Source organism: Brassica napus, chromosome A6 (assembly GCF_020379485.1).
Source record: "Brassica napus cultivar Da-Ae chromosome A6, Da-Ae, whole genome shotgun sequence".
NCBI classification, from domain to species: domain Eukaryota; kingdom Viridiplantae; phylum Streptophyta; class Magnoliopsida; order Brassicales; family Brassicaceae; genus Brassica; species Brassica napus.
The window spans coordinates 11,179,813-11,205,736 of record NC_063439.1 but is presented as its reverse complement, the minus strand read 5'-3'; the positions used below and the strand labels follow the sequence as shown (position 1 = coordinate 11,205,736).

General features: G+C 34.7%; 4 protein-coding genes across 8 annotated transcripts; 2 read left to right on the top strand and 2 right to left on the bottom strand.

The window, feature by feature from the left end:
- Nucleotides 1–5,241: 5,241 nt before the first annotated feature.
- LOC106368823 (malate dehydrogenase, chloroplastic) lies at nt 5,242–7,106 on the top strand. The gene is made up of 2 exons (XM_013808876.3): nt 5,242–5,489; nt 5,718–7,106. The coding sequence occupies exon 2, from the start codon at nt 5,718–5,720 to the stop codon at nt 6,921–6,923; it is 1,206 nt and encodes a 401-aa protein (XP_013664330.2). The 5' UTR covers nt 5,242–5,489; the 3' UTR covers nt 6,924–7,106.
- Nucleotides 7,107–7,856: 750 nt separating this feature from the next.
- LOC106368825 lies at nt 7,857–10,187 on the top strand. 3 transcript variants are annotated; one of them, XM_013808878.3, is made up of 8 exons: nt 7,857–8,208; nt 8,398–8,698; nt 8,775–8,846; nt 8,966–9,030; nt 9,155–9,308; nt 9,396–9,479; nt 9,584–9,673; nt 9,777–10,187. In XM_013808878.3, the coding sequence occupies exons 2-8, from the start codon at nt 8,432–8,434 to the stop codon at nt 9,903–9,905; spliced, it is 861 nt and encodes a 286-aa protein (XP_013664332.1). In that variant the 5' UTR covers nt 7,857–8,208; nt 8,398–8,431; the 3' UTR covers nt 9,906–10,187. The 3 variants fall into 3 exon arrangements, with proteins under 3 accessions (XP_013664332.1, XP_048638621.1, XP_013664333.1); XM_048782664.1 differs by having other exon boundaries at nt 7,984–8,021; XM_013808879.3 differs by having other exon boundaries at nt 7,999–8,149.
- A 305-nt stretch (nt 10,188–10,492) lies between these two features.
- LOC106368824 (DEAD-box ATP-dependent RNA helicase 35) lies at nt 10,493–13,788 on the bottom strand. Of its 3 annotated transcripts, XR_007340397.1 has the most exons (4): nt 12,756–13,757; nt 11,520–12,422; nt 11,322–11,403; nt 10,493–10,759 (listed from the first exon to the last, which is right to left on the bottom strand). XR_007340397.1 is itself a non-coding variant. In XM_048782663.1 (3 exons), exons 1-2 carry the CDS (start codon nt 13,658–13,660, stop codon nt 11,558–11,560), a joined length of 1,770 nt encoding a protein of 589 aa, XP_048638620.1. In that variant the 5' UTR covers nt 13,661–13,757; the 3' UTR covers nt 11,289–11,403; nt 11,520–11,557. The 3 variants fall into 3 exon arrangements, 2 of the variants coding, with proteins under 2 accessions (XP_048638620.1, XP_013664331.1); XM_048782663.1 differs by lacking the exon at nt 10,493–10,759 and having other exon boundaries at nt 11,289–11,403; XM_013808877.3 differs by lacking the exons at nt 10,493–10,759; nt 11,322–11,403 and having other exon boundaries at nt 11,427–12,422; nt 12,756–13,788.
- Nucleotides 13,789–20,015: 6,227 nt separating this feature from the next.
- LOC106451133 (wall-associated receptor kinase-like 8) lies at nt 20,016–25,223 on the bottom strand. Its single transcript, XM_013893004.3, has 4 exons — nt 23,211–25,223; nt 22,674–22,775; nt 21,550–22,567; nt 20,016–20,330 (listed from the first exon to the last, which is right to left on the bottom strand). Exons 1-4 carry the CDS (start codon nt 24,133–24,135, stop codon nt 20,141–20,143), a joined length of 2,235 nt encoding a protein of 744 aa, XP_013748458.1. The 5' UTR covers nt 24,136–25,223; the 3' UTR covers nt 20,016–20,140.
- Between the last annotated feature and the right edge of the window lie 701 nt (nt 25,224–25,924).

Here is a 25,924-nt window from a genome sequence, read left to right as displayed (position 1 = left end):
TTTGAATAATGTATGCAAAATACCTAAATTTAACATATAAATTGGTTTGACTTGAATATTTATTTAGATAGAGTATCAATAAGTATTTCAAGTATTTTTGGTGTTTTGTGTATTGTTTAGCTATTTAGACGTTTACTTTTGAAAAATTCAAAATATGTTTTGGATACTTTTTATATATTAAATCTAAAAATAGTTAATACATCTAAGTATATATATCTTCCTACCAACTGCATGTACCATTTTGGATCAGAAAGTATGATTTCCCGTAGCCAATGCAAGTTGATGATATTGTCCACTGGAAACGATGCCGGTTTCCGTCCAAGCAGTCTTGCTTCAGTGATTATGTCTAGTGCAAATTTCCATTGGCATATTTATATACACCCAAAACATATTTAAGAAGACCGAGATCCTTCATCTTAAAAAACTGGCTCAAATAACACTTGAACTTTGCAATCACCTCTGGAGAACTCCCCGTAATAATCAAATCATCCACATAAATCAGTACATGGATCTGAATCTCACCACTTTCATACACAACCAAAGAATAGTATGAGACGCATTGCACAAAACCATAGTCCCTTAATGCCTTCGATAACTTAGCAAACCAGCATCTCGGCACTTGTTTAAGGCCATAAATAGATTTGTGCAATCAACACACTTTGTTCTTGTCATCCACACAAAATCCCAGTGGGGATCTCATATAGAATTCTTCTTCAAGATCACCATGCAAAAATGCATTGTGCACATCCATCTGATGTACTTCCCAATCCCTAGCAGCCACCAATTCAAGAAAACATCGAAAAGTCATCATCTTCGCCATTGGTGGGAATGATTCTCTATGGTCTTCTCCTTTAACCTGGTGATTACCAAACACCACCAGCCTAGCCTTATATCGTTCAATGGTTCCATCTGCTCTATACCTGATACAATACACCCATCTACACCCGAGAATTTTTTTCCTCGGAGGCAATTCTTCCATTGGCTATGTTCCACTGTCCTCGAGAGCTACTATCTCATGTTACATAGCTCCTCAAAAATTTGGATCCAAGATCGCTTGTGAATAATGTTGTAGAATCACATTCTATGTGACAGCGGGTAAGTAGATCCTATGGTTCTTAGAGAATAGGTCACATAAGACAAAATTTTCAATGGGGTAACACGATGTCATATGTATCGTGTATGACTCCTATATCACGGAAGAAATCAGTAAAACAGATAAAATCACTGCATTGTAAACATACTCTTCTTGAATCAACACATTGAGTCAAACAAAAATCATCAAGTCCACGTACAACCAAACAAAAATCCTCTTCTTGAGTCAACACATTGTAAACATTATCCATAGTCGTGAAACGAACCCGAGAAAGAAGAGCTCATCACTTTCTTGCTTAAGTGCCAGATTAAAATCACAAGTGCAAGATCCACACTTGCATCTCTTTAGGGGTCGATAGTCAGTCAACGTAGTCAACAACTTGTTCAAATATCCAAAGTGAGCTTCAATCGGTTGTCCTCTTTGCTGTGCTGTTGCAATCTTTGTTTTGATTCTATAGATATTTGAACCATTCTTCACTGAGAGCCTCTTCTGGATATGTTCCTATAAGCTGCGTGCTACATGACGATGCGACATATTTGTGCGGACGTTCGCATCTATAGTCAACTTCATCCAGGAGACCACCAAGGCATTGTTGGTCCACCTATCTTCAAGATCCGGCGAGTCTTGTCTTGGCTGTGGAATACTACCATCCACGAAACAAAATAAAATTATTAGAAGCTACAAGGGAGAGTCTCAAGTTAGGGGATATAGTTCTCCTTTGAACTCCAATGATTTCTTATGACGTTGGAATGATTCCTCCATCGCTTGTCTTTCCGTCGGTCATTGTGTATCACGTGAAATTTTGACAAAAGATCAAAAGAGAATGTTTGATCAATCAACAAAGTAACGATAGCTTTGATCAAAGAATAATGATGATCTAGCCGTCAAGGATGAAACCCTAGTAGGGCTCTGATACCATGTCAAAAAACAAAGTATATGGAAATCGTTTTTTTGTCTTCATTCCTTAGGTCCAAAACCTTATTTATACAAGAGTTTCTATCCATAAATGGAGATACACATAATATAAAAACATATCAAATGATAACTCAATATATGTTTCCTAGATATGTACATATCGTAATACTTTTTCTGATCGGATTTGGTTCGGTTCTTTTGATTCATGTATTTTTGCACTGCCCTACATTTTCTTTTCAAATTGTTGACTTTGAGGATTCTTTAGGTTTGATTAGGCTACAACTTATTGAAATCATGTGTTTATGGCTGTAACTGGTAACTCATTTTCGGAATATATGGAACAAATAGAACTGGAATCAACATAAAAAATAGAATTGAATAGTGATAATTTGAAAAATTAAGAGAATGATATATGTATATGTTTTTAATTATGTTAAAATTATCTCATTTCATCCATTCCTTTTGTTCTTTTTTCTTTTTATCATGAATGATTTTAAACGTGATTCACAAACTTTATCTATTTTTCCCATAGGAATGTGTGAAATCAAAAATTTTGATTTTTTTTCTAGTTAAATGATAATTGTTTTTAGAATACTCATGAACAATTCATAAACAAAAACATTCCAGTTATAGCCTATATATTGTGAGTCCATTAAACTCAGCGGAAAAAAGTTAAAAACAAAAAAAGAAAAATCATTAATTAAAATAGAATACAACAATAGTACGACAAACAAAACAAGAACAACAATATACCTAAGTCTAACCACATGTTACAACAAATTCATGAAAAGATAAAAAGATATGAATGCCAAGATTAATGCATGAAACATGAGCCCATCCCTAAGATGATTGTTAAAACCCCAAGCACTCACCCGAGAACAGCAGCATTGGGCTGTCTCCACTAGACGAGCAAGAACAATTGCAGCCTTTAGAAAATTCCGAACCCATAAGCATAGGCTGATTGAACAGTGCCCCAAGGTGACCAACCCCCCCCCCCCCCCCCCCCCCCCCCCCCCCCCCGCTAGACAAGGTATGCAGCCTAAGCGCAAGACCGTGGACTAACCTTTGCATCAAACTGCCTAAATCACAACATTCACCAATCCACATACAAAAGAAGAGAAGACCAAGGCTTGCAATCAAGGAAAAAATGAGTCGACAGAAATCATAGACACCCATAAACAGAGAGAGTAGAGGAGAGGGGAGCCTTACCATGAATAGGAAAGAACACGACTTCAATGCAACAAGTAAGTGGATATAAACCGGAGGAGAGAACCCACTACCTCCACACCAACCAAAGCCTGAAGGACATAACGCAGACCAGACAACATCGAACGTGACTGGAACATAAAAACTGAAGGTTCAAAGGTGTGAAATCCGACCACCGAAAGAAAACGATAAGCTTCTGCTAGCACTAGGAAGAAGGGTCCTACCGTGCACCCACTGCAAAGCTTCCACCATCGGGAGACAACACTAATGGTAAACCCTCACGACACATTGCCTCCAAGAGCCGGAGAGAACAAACAAAATCCACCGCTCGTCAACCACTCCTCTGTTCGCCACACCGTCCCAAAGGAAAGTAGATCGAAGATGGATAAGGATCCCCACTGGGGCACACAGCGTCGTCAACAAAAACACATAGGAGGTCTAGGAAAAGGAAAAATTAGATCCAGCAGCAACTTTTTGTCTTAAAATCCCCCCCCCCTCTCCCCCACCAGCCACTTTGCAGCCTCGCTACTTTTCCAGGCTGCCGAAGATCTCCGGTGCAAGCATATCAACATGATGGAGTAAAGGAGAAGCAAAAGGAAAAAAAAGAAAGGGATAAGTGGATGACTTCCGACACGGATAAGTACACCAGACCTTAGAAAAAAAATATGTCAAAGAAAAAAGAGAGGTTTTAAAGAGAGAAGGCTAGAGAGAGATTTTTTTGCTTAAAAAGTCTTATTTACAATATAGGGTTTTCCTTTTCTTTTGATATTATTTTCCATGATTAATTGAAAATCGATTTGGTTCAAATAGTGCAAGAAATCCCTTAAACACTATTTTGTGAACTGATTTTTTAAAATTTGCTTACATGTCATAACCACATTAATTCTCACAAAAATATGATATGGCTTCTAAAAATTAAAAGACATGAAGTTAATTGTGAGATGTACAATTTTATTTATCAAAAGTTATTTTTTGGTAAGTTTTTAAATATGATAATAACTCATATATCATCATTAACATTAATATAAATAAGTTAATAATATATTTAAAAATATAGCAATATTTTCATGTTATAAAATATAGAAATATATATACACTATTTTGTCAAAAATTAATTAGAAGTATCTTAACTTCTTTTTTGACAACAAAAACTACTCTACTAAGAAACCATCCGACTGGAGCCAAACCGGAGGAAAAGAATCAACATATAACATAGCTGGAAGAAAACTCTTCGCACCATGTGCAAGACACATGCAAGCTTGTTTGTCATTTTGTTTTGTTAACATATACAAAATTAAGATATTATTTATTTTTAAATTTTTGAGATTTTAACTAAAAGATGTTAAGCAGTGTAAAGAAACAGTTAATTTAATTTTCAATTATCAATTTATTCATGTTTAATCGCCAAGAAATATCAAGAAGAAATATCTAAATTGGACGATTGATGGCTGATTAAAAGATTTATTTTATTAGTTTAATCTATTTTATATAAAGCAAAAACTAATATTTACTAGTATTTATATATTTAGATATTAAAATAAATATACTCTTTAAACGTAATATCTTTGTTTTTTAGAAAATAAAAATATAATCTTAATAAATTTATATAAGTGTAAATAAATTTAAATTTAATAGTTAAAATAAATTACAAATAATTGGTTTAATGGTTTTAACTTTTAAACCAATAAATTTAGAAATTAATTATATTTAGTATTGATTTAAATTATTATTTTATAACTGTGTATGGCGCAGAAAGCCTGCTAATCATTTTATATATAATGTAATTAAAAATATAATTATTTAGCCATTAAGAAATAGAGATGTTATAAAATAAAACAAAATTTAAATGAAGAAATTTTGATCACGATCTTTGCAAAAAAAAAAAATGACCGAGAGAAAGAAGAGAGGGTCAAGTGTTTACGCTGCGTTTTGTGAGGGTGGGGGTGTCGTACGGACACAACTAAAAGACGCGCTGTAGATTTCGCATCACCTCTTGGCGGAGCCAACGAGACACCCCAACCCAACACAACACTCAGAGATCTGATATAATAACAACTCTTAAAAACTTTTCTCACTTATTCTTTTTATTTATTTTATATTTAAAAATTAGGTATTTATTCTTTCTTTCTTTCTTTCTTTCTTTCTTTCGACATCGTCACCAACCTACCTACCTAATCTCATTTGTCTCTCTCTCTCACTCACTCAAACCCTCGAAAGCCTGCGAAGACAACTCTTGAAGCGTCTCTATCTCTCTCGTCTTGAGCTTTCCACAAAGGTATAGATTCTCAATCTCTCTCTCTTTTCAGTCTCTTTCATTTGATATTACGATTAGATTGCAGATTGTATTGGAACGTATATCATCTCTATAGCTGGATTCCCCCATTCTATAGATCTGAATCTTTTTTCTTAGAACTGACTCTCAATCTTATTGGTTTTATAGATTAGATTAGAGTTTCTGCCTTGTTTGCTTAGTATTGTTCTCTGTAAATATTTGTGAAAACAGATGGCAGCAGCTTCTTCGATTTCAATTGGATCAACCGTTCCTAGAGCCACATCCTCCTCCTCCTCCTCCTTACCGCAGTCAAGGGCACAAGCTGTCAACTTCAACTACTCCCTCCCTCGTTTCACCGCTCTGAGGTCATCCACTCTCCTCTCTGGACCAGATTCCTCTTCTTTCACCAAATCTCTCCGCGGCTCCGTAACGAAACCTCAATCAACAGACACGAAGCCCTACGGATTGAACATCAACGCTTCGTACAAAGTGGCGGTCCTCGGTGCTGCCGGAGGGATCGGCCAGCCTCTGTCCCTTCTCATCAAAATGTCTCCTCTCGTCTCCACCCTCCACCTCTACGATATCGCCAACGTCAAGGGAGTCGCCGCTGATCTGAGCCACTGCAACACTCCCTCTCAGGTTCGTGATTTCACCGGACCGGCTGAGCTGGCCGATTGTTTGAAAGATGTCAACGTCGTTGTCATCCCCGCTGGTGTGCCGAGAAAGCCCGGTATGACCCGTGACGATCTCTTCAACATCAACGCCGGTATAGTGAAGACGCTTGTTGAGGCTGTCGCTGATAACTGTCCTAACGCCTTCATCCACATCATCAGCAACCCTGTTAACTCCACCGTCCCCATTGCTGCTGAGGTGTTGAGGAAGAAAGGTGTCTATGATCCCAAGAAGCTCTTCGGTGTCACCACTTTGGATGTTGTGAGGGCTAACACCTTTGTTTCTCAGAAAAAGAACTTGAAGCTCATCGATGTTGATGTTCCGGTCATCGGTGGCCACGCTGGAATCACCATTCTGCCTCTTTTATCGAAGACCAAGCCTTCGGTCAGCTTCACTGACGAAGAGATCGAGAAACTCACTGTGAGGATTCAGAACGCTGGAACCGAGGTTGTGGATGCTAAGGCGGGTGCTGGCTCGGCTACTTTGTCCATGGCGTATGCCGCAGCGAGATTTGTGGAGTCGTCTCTTCGTGCTCTCGACGGAGATGGAGATGTTTACGAGTGCTCGTTCGTGGACTCGACGCTGACTGATCTTCCTTTCTTTGCATCACGGATCAAGATTGGGAGGAACGGAGTTGAAGCTGTGATTGAGTCTGACCTCCAAGGGCTGACTGAGTATGAGCAGAAGGCGTTAGAAGCTCTTAAGCCTGAGCTGAAAGCTAGCATCGAAAAGGGTGTTGCATTCGCAAACAAACCTGCTAACTAAGATCTTTGATCTCATCTCAGAGAAACATTTCGAGAGGATAACAGTTTCCTTGTGATCATTTTGAGTTTTGTTTTGTTTTTGTTGCATCGGCGAGACATTTCTGGTTGTAGAATAAAGAATGTATTGGCTTCTTCGGTTCTGAAGATGTTGGATACATGACATTGAAGCAGATTTTATGATTCATCACACCAAATATCATTACATTAGCTAGACATATTATAATGAAGAGAACAGGGAAGGTCTCTTAACGATCATACACAAACTTTGCGATGTTGTGACAGTCAAACACAAGTTAGTAGATTCTTGGTCACTCTAATGGTTGGTTGTTCCTGGTGGAGTCGCTATGGTGTGTCAACGCTGTGACCCTTATCTTCTTGTGAATCAAGATTGTGCTGTTCCGATGTGATTTTCGCCACATAACTCGTAATATTCAGCTGCTGCTTGATCTCGGCCAGCAATTTATAGATTTCTTACGCTGATGCTAAACTTTCTGTAAGCTTATGACGCTACAAGAAACCGGTAAGCGATCCCAATTTTAAACCGGATCGGTTTGTTGCATTCATACAAACACCTGTCCTCACTTTCTTTCTTACGTAATAAATTAATCCATCCGCCAAATTAGCCAAAGAGGAAAAGGTCAAAAGTCAAAACAGTTTTGTAGTAAGAAATCAGGAAACGTCTCTAGAATATTCAACTTATTAAAAGCTATACATACAACTTGGGTCCAATTTGCCCACTCTATTGAAAAAGAAGCAAAATAAATTATTTTAATGTCACATTATTTCTTTTCAGCCGTTGAATGGACCAATTATTTAATTACTTAATCTGATTTCAGACATTGGTCCAAAAAAAAAAATCTAATTTCAGTGAATCTTAAATTAAAAATGGAATAAGAATCCGTAAATAAATGATTACAGACATAAATGTAAAAACAATTTCAACCAAATGACTTCCGTCACCGTTTGGTTAAATTGAGGAGAGATGAGAAATTAATTAACAAGGCGCTTTTCTTTTTCTTAACTAGCCGTTTAACAGACGTTATCACAGATGAAGCTCCAAAGCTCCGGCTCGTACATACCGAACCTCTTTTCAATACACGTATGATAAAGATCTTTTATACATACACACGCGCTCCCATAATATATTTACCTTGATTCTGATTTTCTTTTTCCTGACCGAACACGGAAACAAAACACGAAGTTTAAGAGTTTCATTTGAGGTTAAAGGTTCCAGATTTCGAAAGAATATTTTTTTTTTTAACTTTGGGTTCCAGAATCATTTCTAGGTAATGTTGATTTCTCTCGATTATTATATTTCCCCTGTACTGTATTATTTATTGTGCGATTTGATTTTCATTTGTAGAATATTAGGGTTTCATTATTGTAGATCGAATCTCTTTCTTTGTTTTCAGAATTTGAGGCTTTTTGGTTTTTGTTTTTTTTTGTTTAATAAGTATCGGAGCTTCTTGTTACAGATCAAGAACCATTGGTGTTGAAGGAAGTTTAAAGATGTCGGATCATTTGAGTTTATGTACCGATCGTCTGATAACGGCTGAGAGCTTGGAGTCAGAAAAGGAATCTGGAGAAAGTTCGAGGCCTCAAGGCAAAGATGTGGCTTCTTCTTCGTCTGGGGATGAAGGTGAAGATGCTAGGAAGTACTATGCTGTTGTTGCAGAAGAGGAACCGCTTCTCCAAGCTGTTGAGTGCCGTATTTGCCAGGAGGAAGATATCACTAACAACTTGGAGACTCCTTGTTCTTGCAATGGCAGTTTGAAGGTATTAAAAACAATTACACTTTCTTTTTTATAAGTTCAATTTTGCTTCTTTGTTTCTGACTTTCACGACTTCGTAGTATGCCCACCGCAAGTGTGTTCAGCGTTGGTGTAATGAGAAAGGCGACATAATCTGCGAAATATGCCACCAGGTAATCATTAATCTGCTAAATCTTTGTGTCAGTGTAAAGATGTAGGTTCCATATTGTGCTTTAACTACAAGGGATTACCAATTACCACTTGTAAACAGCTCTCTCTTTTGTTTGAGCAGCCTTATCAATCTGGATATACAGCACCTCCACCTCCTCCTCCTGATGAAACTATAATTCACATTGGGTGAGTTAGTGGTTTGTTTATTGGTTAAACAATTACAAGGATAATATATTGTTTATTGATTACCTCCTTCATCCTTTATCCTTTATCCCTCATTTCTCTTGACTTGTTGTTTCTGTGATACTAGTGACGACTGGGAGAATGGAGTTCACTTGGACTTGAGCGACCCGCGCATTCTAGCAATGGCTGCAGCAGAGCGCCATTTCTTGGAAGCTGACTATGACGAGTACTCTGAATCTAACTCAAGCGGTGCTGCCTTCTGTCGCTCTGCTGCTCTCATCGTAAGCTCCCACTTCTCTTTTGTTGATGTTTCTCCAATCATCTCTTTTTTTTTTTTAACTGTGACGCGCTCCATCTGGTTATGGCAGCTGATGGCACTTTTACTGTTACGTGATGCACTAAACCTCACAACTAACCCAGATGACGAGGACGACCCCACTGCCTTCTTCTCTGTATGAACATCTCTTTACTTCATACCACTTCTCTTTTTGTGTATCTTTGTTAATCACTTGATTGATTCTTTTCTCTGTTTATCTCTGTGGTTTCAACCCAACAGCTTTTCCTTCTTCGTGCTGCTGGTTTTCTCCTCCCATGTTACATCATGGCATGGGCCATCGGTATTCTTCAGCGCCGGAGGCAAAGACAGGTGTATATGAACATGACAAATGCTCTGTATAACTCCTTTTAACATTGTTAAAAAAAAAAAGAAAAGCCTAATCTAATCCTGATTTTGTTTCTGATAATATCAGGAAGCAGCGGCTCTAGCTGCTGCGGAAGTTGCCTTCATGATACACGGTGGTGTGCCTCAACGCAGGGGACTACACTTTGCTGTAGCACCAGAGCAGCCCCCGCCAATATCCAACCCACCACCAGTCTGATCTTTCTCCCATCGATGATTCTCCGGTAAGACTATTAATACCAAAACAAAAAAGCCTGAACTTGGTTGTAAGAACTTCCACCTACTTATGCTGCTTCTTCTTCACATGTTTTATCATTTTACTCAGTATGTTTATGTTCTCTGAATCTGTTAAGATGTTACTTCTCTACTACCAAATGTTGTCAAAGCTCTCAAGGCATCTTATGTACAGTCTTATTATTGTTATTACTTTTTCTGCAAGACAGAGAAAAACAACAAGTAAATAAGTTTTTGATTAAATGAACCACACGCGAGATTCAGTTAAATATTTGCGAACTCCTTGGCATCTTCCTCTTATCATCCCAACCTTGAACTGTCAAGACTGCACCCTTTGGCGATCTTGAGACGAGCTTCATGCGTATCAGAGTCTTTAACGTCTTCATCAGGCTCCTCCCTTGGGCAACGCCGAACTTTTTTTTTTCGGTGGCGGTGGTTTACTTTTTGTTTAGTGGTTTCATTAAGAAAAGTGAAAATGATGTTATACTTGTGTTCTTTTGCCAAAAGAAAAAAGTACAGTCTCATGTTGATTGTTGAAAAAGAACAATCTCATCTTATTAGGCCGTTGCATATAAGCATTATAAGGTTTGGATCCTTACATGTGTAGTCACCATGTGTTATTGTATATAATATAAATCAAAACAAGAAAGATCTATTGTTGTTTTTCTGAAACCATGCGGCGGTTCCTGCCTCTCATTGCAACCGGTGGCAACTTGTAACATTCTGTACGACAAGCTGCACATTCTGACGCTGGTGATGAGCGCTGGCAGTGGGGACGGCAGATCTTACTGCATTCTATTTCCGATTTTGCTTCACCTCCTATGACCAATACAGCCAGTATCATCACTATCCACACCATGCTCATTACCTTACTCATTTTCTTCTTTATGTTTATGAATTGAGTTACTTATGATGCAACTGTTTCTATTGTTTATGGATGAGTTACTTATGATGCAGTAGTCTATATTTATAGTTTCGAGATTGCAATGAATACATTGTCTTTCAGTTAATTATCAGTCAAAATTTAACAGTAACCAAAACGGAAAATATTAGTCAAAATTCTTGTTCAAAAGCATTTATATGTATTGGTCAAAGTTTTAATTGCTGCCATAGCTTGGACTCAATTAGTAACTTGTAAGGTATTAATACACTCGGATTCAACTGCCAATACATCGGTTCTATTTACTTTGTGACTCTTGTTCAAAAGTATTTGTGCATTAGTCAAAGATTTAATTGTTGCCATGCTTGGACTCAATTAGTAACTTGTAAGGTATTAATACATTCGGTTTCAACTGCCAATACATCTGTTTTATTTATTTTGTCACTCTTGTTCAAAAGTATTTGTGTATTAGTCAAAGTTTTAAATATTTTTACTTTTTACCTGTTTAAATTTACCGTATGGACATACATATCTTTAAGCTTTTCACTTTTTACCATCTCCAGCATGGACATTAAGTGACAGCCTAATTGCCATGCAAATGAAAAGAAAATATAATGTCAGCATGAAGATAAATAGTAAGCTTGCAACATTACAAGGTTCGCTTTTCCAAAAACACATTGATAACGTTTGTCACCTAACTTGCAAAAGGGATTCTTGTAAGAAGATTGGAATACAGATTAAATCTCTCCTCTGTATCCACCAGAGCCGAAGTAGTCTTTCCTAGAGTTAGATATGGCCACACTCTTCTGCTGCTCCAGTTTCGGACAGTCTCTAATACGATGTCCCAGACCCCCACAGTAAGCACAACCCTTGACACCACTTGCATTAGCAATATTCTCTGCTTCCTCCATCGGATCCTTCAGCTCAGCAAGGACAGGTGGAATCCTCTGTTTAGCTTCTTGCAGCAAGTGTTTCAGATCAAGCAGCGTGGTCTCGCTTTGGTTCTTGTTTATAAACGTAGTTGCTATCCCTGTTTTCCCACACCGACCTGTTCTTCCTATCCTGTGCACATAGTTCTCAATCTCCGCAGGCATGTCGTAGTTTATGACGTGCTGAATATCAGGGAAGTCTAACCCTTTGGAAGCAACGTCAGTCGCGACCAAGACGTCTTTCTTCCCAGCTTTGAACGAAGAGATGGCGTACTCTCTGTCCTCCTGATCTTTTCCCCCGTGTATAGCAACAGCTTCCACTCCTTTCAGTAACAAGTACTCGTGGATATCATCAACATCAGCCTTGTTCTCACAGAAAATTAAAACCGGCGGAGAGGTCTTCTGCAGGCACTCGAGGAGGTAAACAATCTTTGCTTCTTGTTTGACGTATTCAACCTCCTGGATGACATCGAGATTCGCAGCTCCGGCTCTTCCTACGTTAACTGTCACAGGTTTCACCAGAGCACTTCTGGCAAATATTTGAATTTTGGTAGGCATTGTGGCAGAGAAGAGAAGTGTTTGACGCTGAGACTTGAAATGGTCAAAGACTTCCCTAATGTCATCTTCGAAACCCAAATCAACCAACCTATCTGCCTCATCCAGCGTCAGGTACCTATATCAGAAAAAAAGAGAGGTAAACATCATCGTCCAACTAACATTACCTAGATGTTAAAGTACATGGCACAGCCTTAGGACTCTCACGAGAAGAAAGATGCATTCAGAAAGATAAATGAGAGCTGAAAATTTGTTCAGAGAAAAGAAACCATATCGAATCACACAGTAAAGTGCTGACAAAACCTATTGATCTCTGGCATTTACTAGAAGGAACGACAAAACAGGTACAATAAACCACAATAAAACAGATACTCCAACGAACCTAGACTAGTGTATAACAGTCCAGGCATAAGTGCAAACAAACATATATACATAGGGGGTTGGGTGTTACCTGCAGGCATCTAAGTTCATCTTTTTCTTGGCGAGCAAATCCTTCAACCTCCCAGGGGTAGCAACAACAATATGAACACCTCTCTTGACAACATCCAACTGGGACCTCATATCGACACCTCCAATGCATAGCAAAGACCTCAAAGGCGCGAAGCCAGCCTTGACCAAAGGAGCCACAAACTGTTCAACAACTTCGTAAGTCTGCCTAGCAAGCTCTCTAGAAGGGCAAACAATAAGGCCAATGGGGCCTTCTCCAGGACCAATAGGCATCATCATCTCCTCCTGGAGAGCAATCATAATCATAGGAAGCACGAAAACCATAGTCTTCCCAGAGCCAGTGAAGGCAATCCCAATCATATCTCTCCCAGACAAAATCACAGGAAGACCCTGAACTTGAATAGGAGTGGGCTGCACAATCCCCTTCTCCCTGAGAGTTTCCAAAATAGGTTTCTCAAACTTCATATCCTCGAAGCTCTTGATGGGAGGAGGAATGTCTTCACCGCTAACAATGATATGCCATTGCTTCCTAATCAAATCCATCTGCTTGCTAGACATCTTCCTAATACGCAAAGGAGGTTTCCAACCTGTTGAGAGAGGCTCTGTGTAAGTGATACCTTTGGCTAACTCACGAACAGACATGAGCGTCTTCTTATCAGATAAGTGCTCCATCATCTCCTTCTCTTGCAGGATGATTTGCTCGGTGGCACTGACTTCGGGTACGTCACGCTTGAGCTGAGTTGCTTGGACGAGCAAGCTAGGTTTGGATTCGGCGAGCTTCTCCTTCTCCGAAGCTTCTTCCTCCACCTCCAACACTTTGCCCCCCTTCCGTTGAAGAATCTTTTGCTCTTCCATGGCTCTACGCTTCGCAACTGGAACATACTCCACGTAATCATCGTCTAATTCCATGATTTGATGGAAACGAAAACCTAATCAAGTAGCAGAAGCAAGATCTCTCTCTCTCTCTGGAATCCTAAAATAGTCGGGGGAAACTGACCGACCCGGGGTTTCGCCAATCGAGTTAAGACGGCGTCGATACCATCCATCACTATTGGGCTGTTGAAGGGTCTCTTATTTGGTTTCTAAGGCCCAATAATTGAAATGGGCCTAATATACTGTAATTGGTGGGTGATTCATCTCGTTTGACGACTGTTTGCTTGTATTTCCTCCAGCATTTCGCATCCTTCACTTGCATACGTGAGTTTTCTCCAATTTTTTTTTGTGTCGATTGAGAATTAGAATTGTTGATCCCTCATCTAATAGTAATGAATTTAACCTAGATTACTCTGGATTCAATCGTATCTAGACGATTTTGATTGATTGTTACCAAGTCTAAACTCCAATTTCACCATTTTTCTTTTTTCTTTTTTGATTTGGCTGTTGCAGGAGACACAAAGACAAAGTTCTGTATCTTTTAAATCTATATTTGTAGAGGGGGGAGGGATAGAATGGCAAACACAGCGTGTTTTATAATAGTGGGTCAGAATGATGAATATATTCCCATCTATGAAGCTGAAGTTGGTTCTCCTCCCAAAGTACTCTTTCTTACTCCTCTCTTTCAGTTTCTCTTTCGGAGCTTTATATATATTTTAATCCGAGGAGGAATTGGGTCTCACATATTCAAGTTTGTACAATACAAGACTACTATGGCAGCAGCCACATTCTTGAGGATTGCGTTGTTCTTGTCCGATTTGAATCCGTGGCATAAGACCACGACTTCTCTTGAACCAGTATCGTGAAAGCAGACCAACGAGCTTCTCGTTGTGGCTGTTCTCAATCTCCCTCTTCTGTTGTTGTTGCGCACATGCTGAGTTTCCCTCGACTTGTTTGCTTTGCTCGACGAGCTGGTTCGATTGTTATAAGATCAATAGCAAATCAAAGGTGTCAGAATCGCCAAGAGGACTAAACCTAAACGAAAAAGGATATTTATCGCTTCCTAAGTAATTTTAAGAACGAGAAAAAGAAAAAAAACTTTTTAACCAAAAAATAAAGAACAATTTTCTATAATAGACATTTTTAACTAAAATGACCAAAATAATATTTTTTATTCTGCAAATTTTAATTTTAGTTTTATTTTTTAAAATTTAAAATCTTATCTCCAAAACCATACTTCTAAACTCTAACCTTTAAACATTAAACCTCATTCCTTAACTATAAACCCTAATATCTACATTAATTAACCTTAGGGTTATAAGTGTATATTATATTTTGACATGTGCTAAGCACGGGTTATTTTTCAGTTGATAAAAGTATATGATATGAATTAGTATTTTAGTCTTGTTATACATTATTATGTTACAAAATATTATTATATCAAAAAAGTTATTATTTTTTATTTAGTTAGTTAATGTAATTAAATTTTAAATCGCTTGATTACTTTTTTCAAAAAAATTATATGGATTGATCAGACTCAGCGCGTCTATTATTTCAAAATAAATTATTTTTAATTAGATGAGAATAATACTTTTATATCAAGTTTGGACCCGTCGTCGAACCAGTAAACACGATGACTTGTACATAAGTTGGTTTAGATTTAATGAAAACTCGTTAATTGAAAGCATGCAAACTTCAAAAAAACATGCAATCAAGTGTGACCCGGTATTTGGTTAACATGGTAGGAAAAAAATAATCTTCAATAATATTTTAAAAGATGAATGAAACTTCTAATATATTAACGTCATAAAAAATAATTTAACATAAATATATATAATTTTGTTTTAACAAATGATTTGCTAAAGTGTTTTTTTATTAAATTTGATTTTGTAAATATTTAGAATTATATAATGTTAGATGACATGATATAATATGTTGTATGATATATGCTTTCATTTTAATAACTGATATCTAAATATTATATATCCATCTTTGAGCATAATATATGATGTATATAATATTATTGAATAACAACAATAACAATGGATGATAATAAGAAAAATAATTAGAGAAGTGTATCATACAAAATGAGAAATAATAATAGGATTTTTTTTAAATATTTAAATTATTTATAGTTATTGTAGTTAATGGTAGGATAAAAAATAAAGAGTTTTATATAGATGTTATAAATTCTTTTATAATATTTTTTTTAAAATATTTTCTTTTAATAATATAAATTTTCAATCGCATCTATAATATATTCTTATCAAAAATCATCATAACAATATATTTAGAATATATATATTTAGAATATATTGTTAAACTAAAGTACACAAAATAATCTCTAACAATATATTTAGAATAAATTGTTAAACTGTATGCAAAATAACTTCCTTTAAAATATAGTCAAAATTATTAAAAGTGTTAGTCAAGGAGAATCTATGATGTATAAGCTGTGTAGATAAATATTTCAGAAAGGTCAACATATTCATTTGAAAAACCACATTTCGATCAACGAAAAAATGATAGAGTGAAGCCTTTGGTCAAAAAATAAATGATAGTGTGAAATGTTGTAAAGTTGGTGGCACCAAGGAACAATATAGTTTTGGTATTTAAATTTACCAGTCACCATTTGGTTATGGATTCATGAGACATATTTTGGTAAGATGATATTTTAGTATAATGGAGTTATATATAATTTTTTGATGTATCATACTAACATGAGTAATAAATAAGAGCATTGATTATTTTATAGTTATAGAAATATAAGGTAATTGATTATTGCATAGTTAGAAAAATATAAGGTGGAACCAAAAAAAATGTTAAGTCTAATGAAAGGATCCAACAACTTTTTATAGGTAGATTTTTTAAAACTTCTTCTCTTTTAATAGTATAGATTTATTTCTTTTGATAAAACATTTAAATCTATTTGTCATTTTTATTTTTAAGGTCTATATTTGTGACAAAATGTTTTTTAGATTTATCATAAAGAATTTCTCAAAAAAAAAGCCAAAAAGGAAAAACCTTTGTTAAGAACACTAATAAAAGCAAATTTAATATTCAGTTATCGTTTTAAGGGTTGTCATGATTTCAAAAGAGTTTAAATTCAATTATAATCTCATATTTTCTCTGTTGAAAGAAAATAGAATTTCCAAATAACACCATAATATATATATATATATGTATATTATTTTATTCTTTTTTTAAATATGATTTACAATAAATAAATAGTGTTGCCTGAAAATATTTAGGAAATCTCTTATATTTTAAAATATTCATTTTTTTCTTTGCAAGCTTGTTTTTTGTATGTTTCTCCTACAACACATAATAAATCGAGTACTGCTATAGTTTGGTAGAACATAAACATGAATTTTGGTGGTAACACATATTAGAAAAATTTACAATTGTTAGAAAATTTATTTTTTAAAACTAAACATTAATAAATTCTATATGCTATCGATGAACTTATTTTTTTACAAAATCACAAAATATATAACTTTTTGATACCAAAAATATAGATATAATCCTTTCATGACATATAATAGAAGAATATTTATATATGATATTAATAAGATAATATCATATATTTGTACAAATGATAATTATCAGATTCTTCTTTAAACTGTTTATTATCTAATAGAAGTCATGACTTCTTTCATGTGTGATGTTTTAAATGGACCATCCCTAGAAAGTTGCTTATATTTTTTTTCTTTTTTTTCATGATAAAATCCTAACAACCTATTTAATTCTCTTTTTATTCTATCAAAATATTATTAGATATGCATAATTTTGAAAATATAATATTCCATCAATATATAATTATATTTGCATATAACCATTTATAATCTACTTAATAATAATAACATTTAATTATTCTAGAGTTTATACTTGTATATGATCTAGTTAATAATAATAATGAAATTTACTATGCAAATACAATAATTATAGAATTTTACCTTGCAAATAATAAAATCGAATCAAATATTAAAATCCTAACATTATTGTATTTTCATAATAAATGTTGTTATTATTATTAATTATATTATACATGTATCAATATTTATATATAGGTATTGTGTTAACCAACATGTATTGATAAATATATAATATTTTAAAATACAATACTATAGATTCAACCATATACTGTTACATAATAAATCGCTTTATATATATTGTTGTGATGAATTTTTCATGTGTTATTTTTTTTAATTTGGACCATTGTTTAAAATGTTATCAACTTTTAAATGAATTTATCATAATATTTTATCTTTTTAGTACAAATAGATATTGTTTAAGAAAGTTCTAACAAATCTTTTAAAATCTTTGCAGAATCAATTTATTTATTTTTTCCAAAAGGTACTTAATTTTAATTTTAGTAACCATAAACTATAATTAGGAATTAAAAAATATTTTAGTTTTGATTTATATAAAATAAATTAAAATTATATAAATATTGTTTATTTGTATACAAATGTATGATGTCTACTTTTAATTAATGCAGTTTGCTTTAAAAATAAAATATTAATCAAAATGTAAAAATGTAAGTGGTTGAATTTGATTGAAATCAAATAAAAATTTAAACTAACTAAAATAAAAAAACAAAAATTAATAGATAAAATTAATTTCTCTTAATATGTGTGAACAACCTTAGACACCATATATTTGTATCATGAGGGAGTATAAACTAAAATATTTAAGTAGAGAAAAAAAACGCACGGTTTAGGGTTCAAGATGTTATTTATTAAAATCATTGACTCATCTAAAATCATGGAAATGTACCTTTTTATATAATAATAAATGAGATTATATCAAATATTTGTACAGATGAAATATTGTAATTATCATGTTTCCAAAACTATTTATTATTAAAATACAAATAAATTATTTATGAAAGTTATTGACTAGACCTAAAATTATAGAGAAGATGACAAATCAGCAAGAATATGATTTACAATAAATATATAAATTTACCAGAAAATATGTAAGAGATCTCTAGTATTCTAAAATTTATATTTTTTTCTTTGCAAAATTATTATTTTTTGTGTGAAAGCACTGTAGCCTAGTGATTAAGGTTTAAAGGCTTCAACACCCAGGTCTGGGGTTCAAATTCCAGACTATGTAATTTCTTGTAGATTACAGGAGGTTTCAAGTTCCGGAGAGAGCGATTTATTAAAACAATTATGCAGGCTACGGAAGAAAAGCTTACAAGGGATTATGCAGACTACGGAAGAAAAGCTTACAATAGATCTTCAACATGGTGCAAATAAATCTGGTATGGCGTGGATCTTCATAGGACGGCTCAGGTGATGCAGTTAGGCGTAGGTTCTCATAAAGCAGGTAGTATTGTCGGTTGTCGAATCGTCTATGTAATCTTTTTCATGTCATAATTATAATATCATAATAAATCAGCGTTAAAAAAAAAATATTTTTTGTATGTTTCCCATACGACACGTATAATCTAATAATGCTTTGGTATGGTAAAACATAAACATGGACTTTTGTGGTTCACATATTAGTAAAATTTACAATTGTTAGAAAACTTATTTTTTAAAAGCAAACACTAATAAACTAAAATAATAAACTTTGTATGCAATCGATGAGCTTATTTTAACAAAATCAAAAATATATATCCTTCTAATACCAAAAATATAGATATAATCCTTTCATATATATAATAAGAGATTTTTTTAATATAATATCAAATATTTCTAAAAATGATAATTATCATAGTTTTCTTAAACTGTTTATTATCTATTATATAAATATTACTAAATTTCTTTTTTTTTTTAAATCATTGACTCACCTAAAATCATGGAAAATTATATTTATATGTAATGACTAGATATTGGTCCGCACTTTGTGCGAACTAATATATATATATATATATATATATATATATATTTAAAAAAAAATCATATTAACTTTTTATATTTATGATAATTTAGATAATTAGATAAAAAATATTAAAATATGTGTTTTTATAATTAAACCCATTTTGTCTCAGAGACACCGGTCTAGGACCAAACTGTAAGTAAACGTCAACATGACGACAAAAGAAACTTTCATTCCTCTTTGTGAATCCTTAAAAGACATAAGGCATGGTAATCTGGAAAAACTGTTTGACTGTTTGCTCGACTATTAAATTTACAGGAAATGAATACAAACAGTTTTATGTGAACTGAGTTTACTATGCCATGCTATGAGATGACAGTGCAAGAAAGGTCACCAGTGGTAGTCAGGCCATAAGTGCATTACTTAGTTTTGGAATTGAACTTGGACTTGTATACATCCGAAATATCCCAAGTGTACATGTTTTCTTTTCAGTGTACTGAGTGTTAGTAATCTATAGTTTATTATGTGTCTTTTTTCTCTTACACAGAGGTCCATCATGTACGAAACACGTAAAAGATAAAATGAAAGAGTTATACAAATAGTTCACACAAGTAATAAGACCTTGAAGGTTTGATTGTATATCATTAGTTTATTGAAGTATTATAAGTGGTTTTGCTTTTCCAGTCACAGTGTCTTGTGAATCATGAAAGGTTTTGAATCCGGTGAGAATGAGCTGTTTTCCACGACTGTATACGGAGAATAGTAACTGAGAGACATAGACTCGGGTATTGCGATCTGGATGTGTGTGTGCTCTTCGCAATTTTCTGCTTGGTTTTGAGCGCCTTGTTTCTTGGACTGCAACCTATCCAGTTTGTAAAGTATAATAGAATAGATATATTATTGTGTTGTGTGTGATAAGAGAATACAATATGCATATATATAGTGGTAACATTAACATAATGTTAACACTAGATAATGCTAACTTTCTTAAACACTTAATGTAAATATGCTAGAATATCTCGAGAGTAACTTGTTCTTCAAGTCTTTCCTTTTAGTCTTGAGGGTCTTCATGGGTTTCACAGGCTTCACAGACTTGGTCCGTAAGATACATATCTTCCGGCCCAACATATCTCTAATACTCCCCCGCACGACAAACGTGGGATGCAACACGCAAATCTGCAATCACAAAGTAGACCACGTATGTCGTGGACACTATGTCGAGGAAAACAAATCAGTAGATTCCTTCGGGAATAAACTTCAACTTAGACAAGGAGGGATGAAATCTTCAGCTCTTCTTCGGTCTTGACAATGAGAATACATCTCGTGGGCGCAACTACAGCTCCATAAACAATTATCCTTGACTTGGACAGTCCATAACACGGACTAAAAAAAACTGACCTAAGAATTTGAGCGTTTAACTAGAACTCCCCCGTAATGGTTAAACTATAACCAATAAATCCCAAACTATGAGAAAACAACTCTTGAGAAATTCTAAACTATAGAAAAATCTCAGATAAAAAATAACCCATGTGAAACTACAAACCTTAACCCTCAATAATTCTCAAGCATTCACCAAAATAGAAAAAAAAAAATAATAAATCCTTTGACTTAGATAAGGTACTTAACAAAACCATGATACTTATTATTAAGAAGTATCCCTAATGAGAGAACTTGACGTATACGTTGACGTCTTCGTCTGGATCGTCGCCACCACCTTCTTTGCCATCATCAACACCACCGATGGTAAGCATCTTCGAAGTTTAAAACTTATAACGCGGAAGCTTAATTTTGATCCCTAAGAATCGAATGCTCTGATACCATGTAAAGTATAATAGAATAGATATATTATTGTGTTGTGTGTGATAAGAGAATACAATATGCATATATATAGTGGTAACATTAACATAATGTTAACACTAGATAATGCTAACTTTCTTAAACACTTAATGTAAATATGCTAGAATATCTCGAGAGTAACTTGTTCTTCAAGTCTTTCCTTTTAGTCTTGAGGGTCTTCATGGGTTTCACAGGCTTCACAGACTTGGTCCGTAAGATACATATCTTCCGGCCCAACATATCTCTAATACAGTTTGATAAAGACGTCTCTCATGGTAGGCCGATGTTCTGAGTTCAAGCTCAAACACCTTCTTGCAAGTTTGGCTACTTCAAGGACTTCCTCTTGGTCACATTCCTCCTTGATGCGAGCATCGATAATCTCATGAAGTCTGTCATTCCTCATGGCTTCGAGGAAGTAAGCTCCCAACATCCTTACTTCTTGTGGCCTCAGAATGGAGACGGGTTTTCCTCCAGTTAAGAGCTCAATGAGCACAACTCCAAAGCTGTAGACGTCACTCTTCCCTGTGAAGTGGCTTGACTGGAGGTACTCTGGGTCTACATATCCAACTGTTCCTTGCACTACTGTGGTCAGGTGAGTATCATCCATAGCAACGGATCTTGAAATCCCAAAATCTGATACTTTTGCGCGGTGCTTCTCATCCAACAAGATATTTGTTGACTTGACATCTCTGTGATAAATCGGAACCGAGGCTGCTGAATGCAGGTAGGATAGTGCATCAGCTACTTCGCAGGCGATGCAGAGGCGTACTTTCCAAGTCATTGGGAAATCTTCTGATGGGTTTTGTATATGATCGAAAAGGCTTCTGTTAGGAATGAACTCATACACCAAAATAGGCACCTCCGTCTCAAGACAACATCCTAAGATCCCAACAACATTTCTGTGGTTAATCTGCGATAGAAGGATGATCTCATTGATGAACTCTTCAAGATTCTCTTCTTTCAATGCTTTGGACTTTTTGACAGCGACGATCATCCCATCTTCCAACATTCCCTTGTAAACTGTACCTTGGCCGCCTTGCCCTAGTATTCTGCTCGCGTTGAATCTGTCCGTTGCCTTCTCCAGGTCATTGGAGCTCAACAGTTTGGTTTTGTTGACATTTCCGTGGAGGGAGAACATTTGCTGCTCTAATAACAAACCTCCATTTCTTTTGAAGAACTTCCTCTTCTGCTTGGCTGCTTTCTGCTTTTTATTAACCTTGCATACCCACCACGTTCCAACAGCTATAAGAAACAATCCAGAGCTTAGAGTTCCACCTGCAGAAGAACTCTTTGAGCATTGTAAGTTTATCTATTCAGATTTTTTTTTCAATCTAGAAAACGATGGGACTACGCAGAAAACAGTAGTATTATAATAACTTGCCTAGAATAGCAGGCCACGTTTTTTCACATCTGAATGATCCAGCCACATTCACACACTTGTTCTTTCCACACACCCCATATATAGTTCTGCACTCATCAATGTCTACGGACAAAACAATACATAACTAAATTATCATACGTATTGGATAGAAGCTATAGACAAGCTCTGTATCCAAAGTGACAATGAAATGTAAAATTCGGGTCATAGTTTTCAATTTAAAAATACTTTGTCATAAGTGGAGTTACATATTTATCTTATATATTACTTAATTATTTTTCAGATGTGGGATGTCAATCATTTATTAATACTCTGCTTCACGTTCATGCGTGGACAATTGATTTCAAGTTGGAATCTCATAATAATTCCAAATTTAATATAATATCAAAACTCATATTCTAAATATCATAAACTCCTAATTAATATAAACATTTTGATTGGATATAACTGTCGTACTTAACCGTCGACACCCGGATATAAATGTGGTTTTAAGTTAGAAGTGCAAAATAAACTTGAATTTAATAGGAAGCTTATACACACCTTGACATCCACCAGGTAAATAAGGATTTCCTTCATAACCAGATCTGCACCTGCATTGATACTTATACTGATCATCCGTGCGAATTACACTTGTACTTATCTCGCAATGTGAACTCTTTGGAACGATGTTGGGGGGAACTTCAAGACGCCATTCCAGATCCATGGTCACTATAACATTCTCTGTTAGATCAGGTGAGGTGAGCGTGTACGTAGAGAAGTCCTCTCGTGATAAGTAGGCCTCCTGACATACGTTTTTACCAGGTTCCAGTTTCTCCACAGTTGAATCATACACTTGAAGACCCGGAGGAATTTTGGTCTGGCAGCACTTATATCCGACGCAGCTCTTGTCAGCATCTTTGTAATACCGAGTCTCTTTCCCACATCTCGCTTCACATCCAACAATTTGAGGCCCTGTTCCTACCATCATCGCTTTGATGTTACATCCAACAGCTGTGAACTTGTTATTGTCTGATATGAAGAATGGACTCCCCGTTAGATTCAAAGATTGGACATCTTTTTTTCCATATGAACAGCCTGAAGTCTTCCTTGGACTCTGAATTTGAAACCCGTTGCTCTTGTGAGAACGGTCCTCATAGATAAAGTCATCTGTAAGGGAAAAAGAAATAACGTCCAGTCCGATGCTTGGCAGGAAAGGAAAAGAGAGGTGTAATGAGTGGTTGCAGACAACCTCGAACCATTTGCTCTTGTAACAACCTTTGCCTATCCCAAAAGGGTAAGGAACACGAACACCAGCACGATTGCACTGGTCTATGCAATTAGGTAATGCAACAGGGAATTCATGATGGAAAGCAGAAGCAACTATGTATCCATAGATTTTAAACAGGAAAAATGCAAAAAAGAAATGTTTCAGATCACAATTCATTCTTTCTTTCTCCCACGAATCAGAAGCTCTTGTCAGGTTCATGTACACCTCTCTCACACAAAGAATCTAGTGCTTTCTATTGTGCTTTCCTTCAACTGCTCAAGAAATCAATAATGAAAGCAACCGTGGTGTCATAGTACATCAACGAAGACCTTGACCCGTGTGAATTGGGCACCATAGAAGAAGAACGCAAACCAAAAGTATATAATGGAAAAGGTAAAAACAAACAAAAGATAAGTTAAGATTTAACCATTTTTATTTTGTTGCTGCAAAATTACATGACTTTGACTTGTATGAATTTAGCCTATAATATCTAAGCAGTGCGTTCAGCTCCATACATAATATATCATGAAGATAAAAAGAGGATAATGCCTCTTAATTGTCAAATATGTAACATTCATGTTTAGCCTCTTCTAATGCAACGAAGAGTTTTAGAGTGTTGGTTCCATCACCATCGAGCAGTGGAGAAGATGCTCAGTTTCCTTTTTCGTAGTAGTTCATTGTTGACTTCCACTTTCAACTGGCACCCGCATCACACTCAGGGCTCATACGATGTTTAAAGCCCAATGGGCTTAACACTTGAGAATTGAACATTACCCTTTTTTAATCTGCAAGCGTACAAGTTTCGAGTCATGGTCAGATAATAAACGCGAAATATGATTATTAGATTTGTTATTTTTTAATAAGGATATATTAAATCTGGTTAGCTTAGATATCGGTTTGGTTTTAGGTTGTTTATTATGGTTTTTAATCATCTAAAGTATAACTATCATTCTAAATCAATAATTATTTTGGTTTATTCGGTTAAAATGTTTGATGTTTTTGGTTTTTATGGTGATAACCAAAATTACTATTATTTGTTTGTTTTCATGTTATAAATGTTAGATAGTCGTGATGTCGAACCAAACATTACATGTTTAATGTTTTGGTTTTTCTGGTGATAACTAAAAATTACAATTATTTATTTATTTTCATGTTATAAATTTTTGATAGTCGTGATGTCGAACCAATGTTATCATATTATAGTTTCTAAACGGATAATAGTTAAAAAAAAATAAAAAAAAATTATTAAGATAAATTATTTCACTAATTCGGTCGATAATGAAAGAAACATTAAGAAAAAAATATTTCAACTTCAAAAAAAAAATAGATACTTCAGTTGTGGTGAATACTTAGTTATAAGGTGTTCGCGTCAATGTGCACATATATGTGTATGTAAAAGTATATACATGTGGTTGATAAATATATAATAGTATTGCTAATTAATATTAATTGATAATTTTGTTCAATATAACACACGAAAGATAAAATTCTTAAAATAAATTAATTAAAAATAAAATGGGCCTAGACATTAGTAATTTTTTTCATATAAAGAAAATCAAATTGTATCCGTAAATAGGGGAGGCATGGATCGAATATCCAGGTATTTGGAGGCATTCATGTCAATTCGATCTGTAACCACCCAAATATTTGGTGTCCCAAATATCTAGAATTTGAAATGATATCCGATTTGATCCGTAAATAAAATAAAAATTTAAAAATAAATGAAAAAATATAAAATAATATTAAATAATAATATTTTATTACAAAAAAAAATTTATTTAAGTTATTAAATTCTTATACCTAATATAATAAATTTAATACATAAAAATATTGTAAAACTTATATAAACTATAATATATATAATTCTTTAAATATATGTGTATATATATGCATATAACGGATCAAATTAGATATCCATTCCTAAAAATATTGGCGTTTGTGTTTTGCTTTTTTACGGATATTGCATTATAGTATTTGATTTGCTTCGTAAAGTTACGGATATCTGTAT

Bases quoted from the DNA above. Each gene is read 5' to 3' on its own strand.
- LOC106368824 (XM_013808877.3), bottom strand. From the start codon at position 13,660: ATGGAATTAGACGATGATTACGTGGAGTATGTTCCAGTTGCGAAGCGT. The intron at 12,423-12,755 runs GTAACACCCAAC...TTTCTGATATAG, and splicing joins ATGAACTTAGATGCCTGCAG to GTACCTGACGCTGGATGAGG.
- LOC106368823 (XM_013808876.3), top strand. From the start codon at position 5,718: ATGGCAGCAGCTTCTTCGATTTCAATTGGATCAACCGTTCCTAGAGCC.
- LOC106368825 (XM_013808878.3), top strand. From the start codon at position 8,432: ATGTCGGATCATTTGAGTTTATGTACCGATCGTCTGATAACGGCTGAG. The intron at 8,847-8,965 runs GTAATCATTAAT...TTGTTTGAGCAG, and splicing joins TCTGCGAAATATGCCACCAG to CCTTATCAATCTGGATATAC. The intron at 9,309-9,395 runs GTAAGCTCCCAC...TGGTTATGGCAG, and splicing joins GTCGCTCTGCTGCTCTCATC to CTGATGGCACTTTTACTGTT.
- LOC106451133 (XM_013893004.3), bottom strand. From the start codon at position 24,135: ATGAACCTGACAAGAGCTTCTGATTCGTGGGAGAAAGAAAGAATGAAT. The intron at 22,776-23,210 runs GTGTGTATAAGC...TTTTGTCCGTAG, and splicing joins TTTACCTGGTGGATGTCAAG to ACATTGATGAGTGCAGAACT. The intron at 22,568-22,673 runs GCAAGTTATTAT...GTTCTTCTGCAG, and splicing joins AACGTGGCCTGCTATTCTAG to GTGGAACTCTAAGCTCTGGA.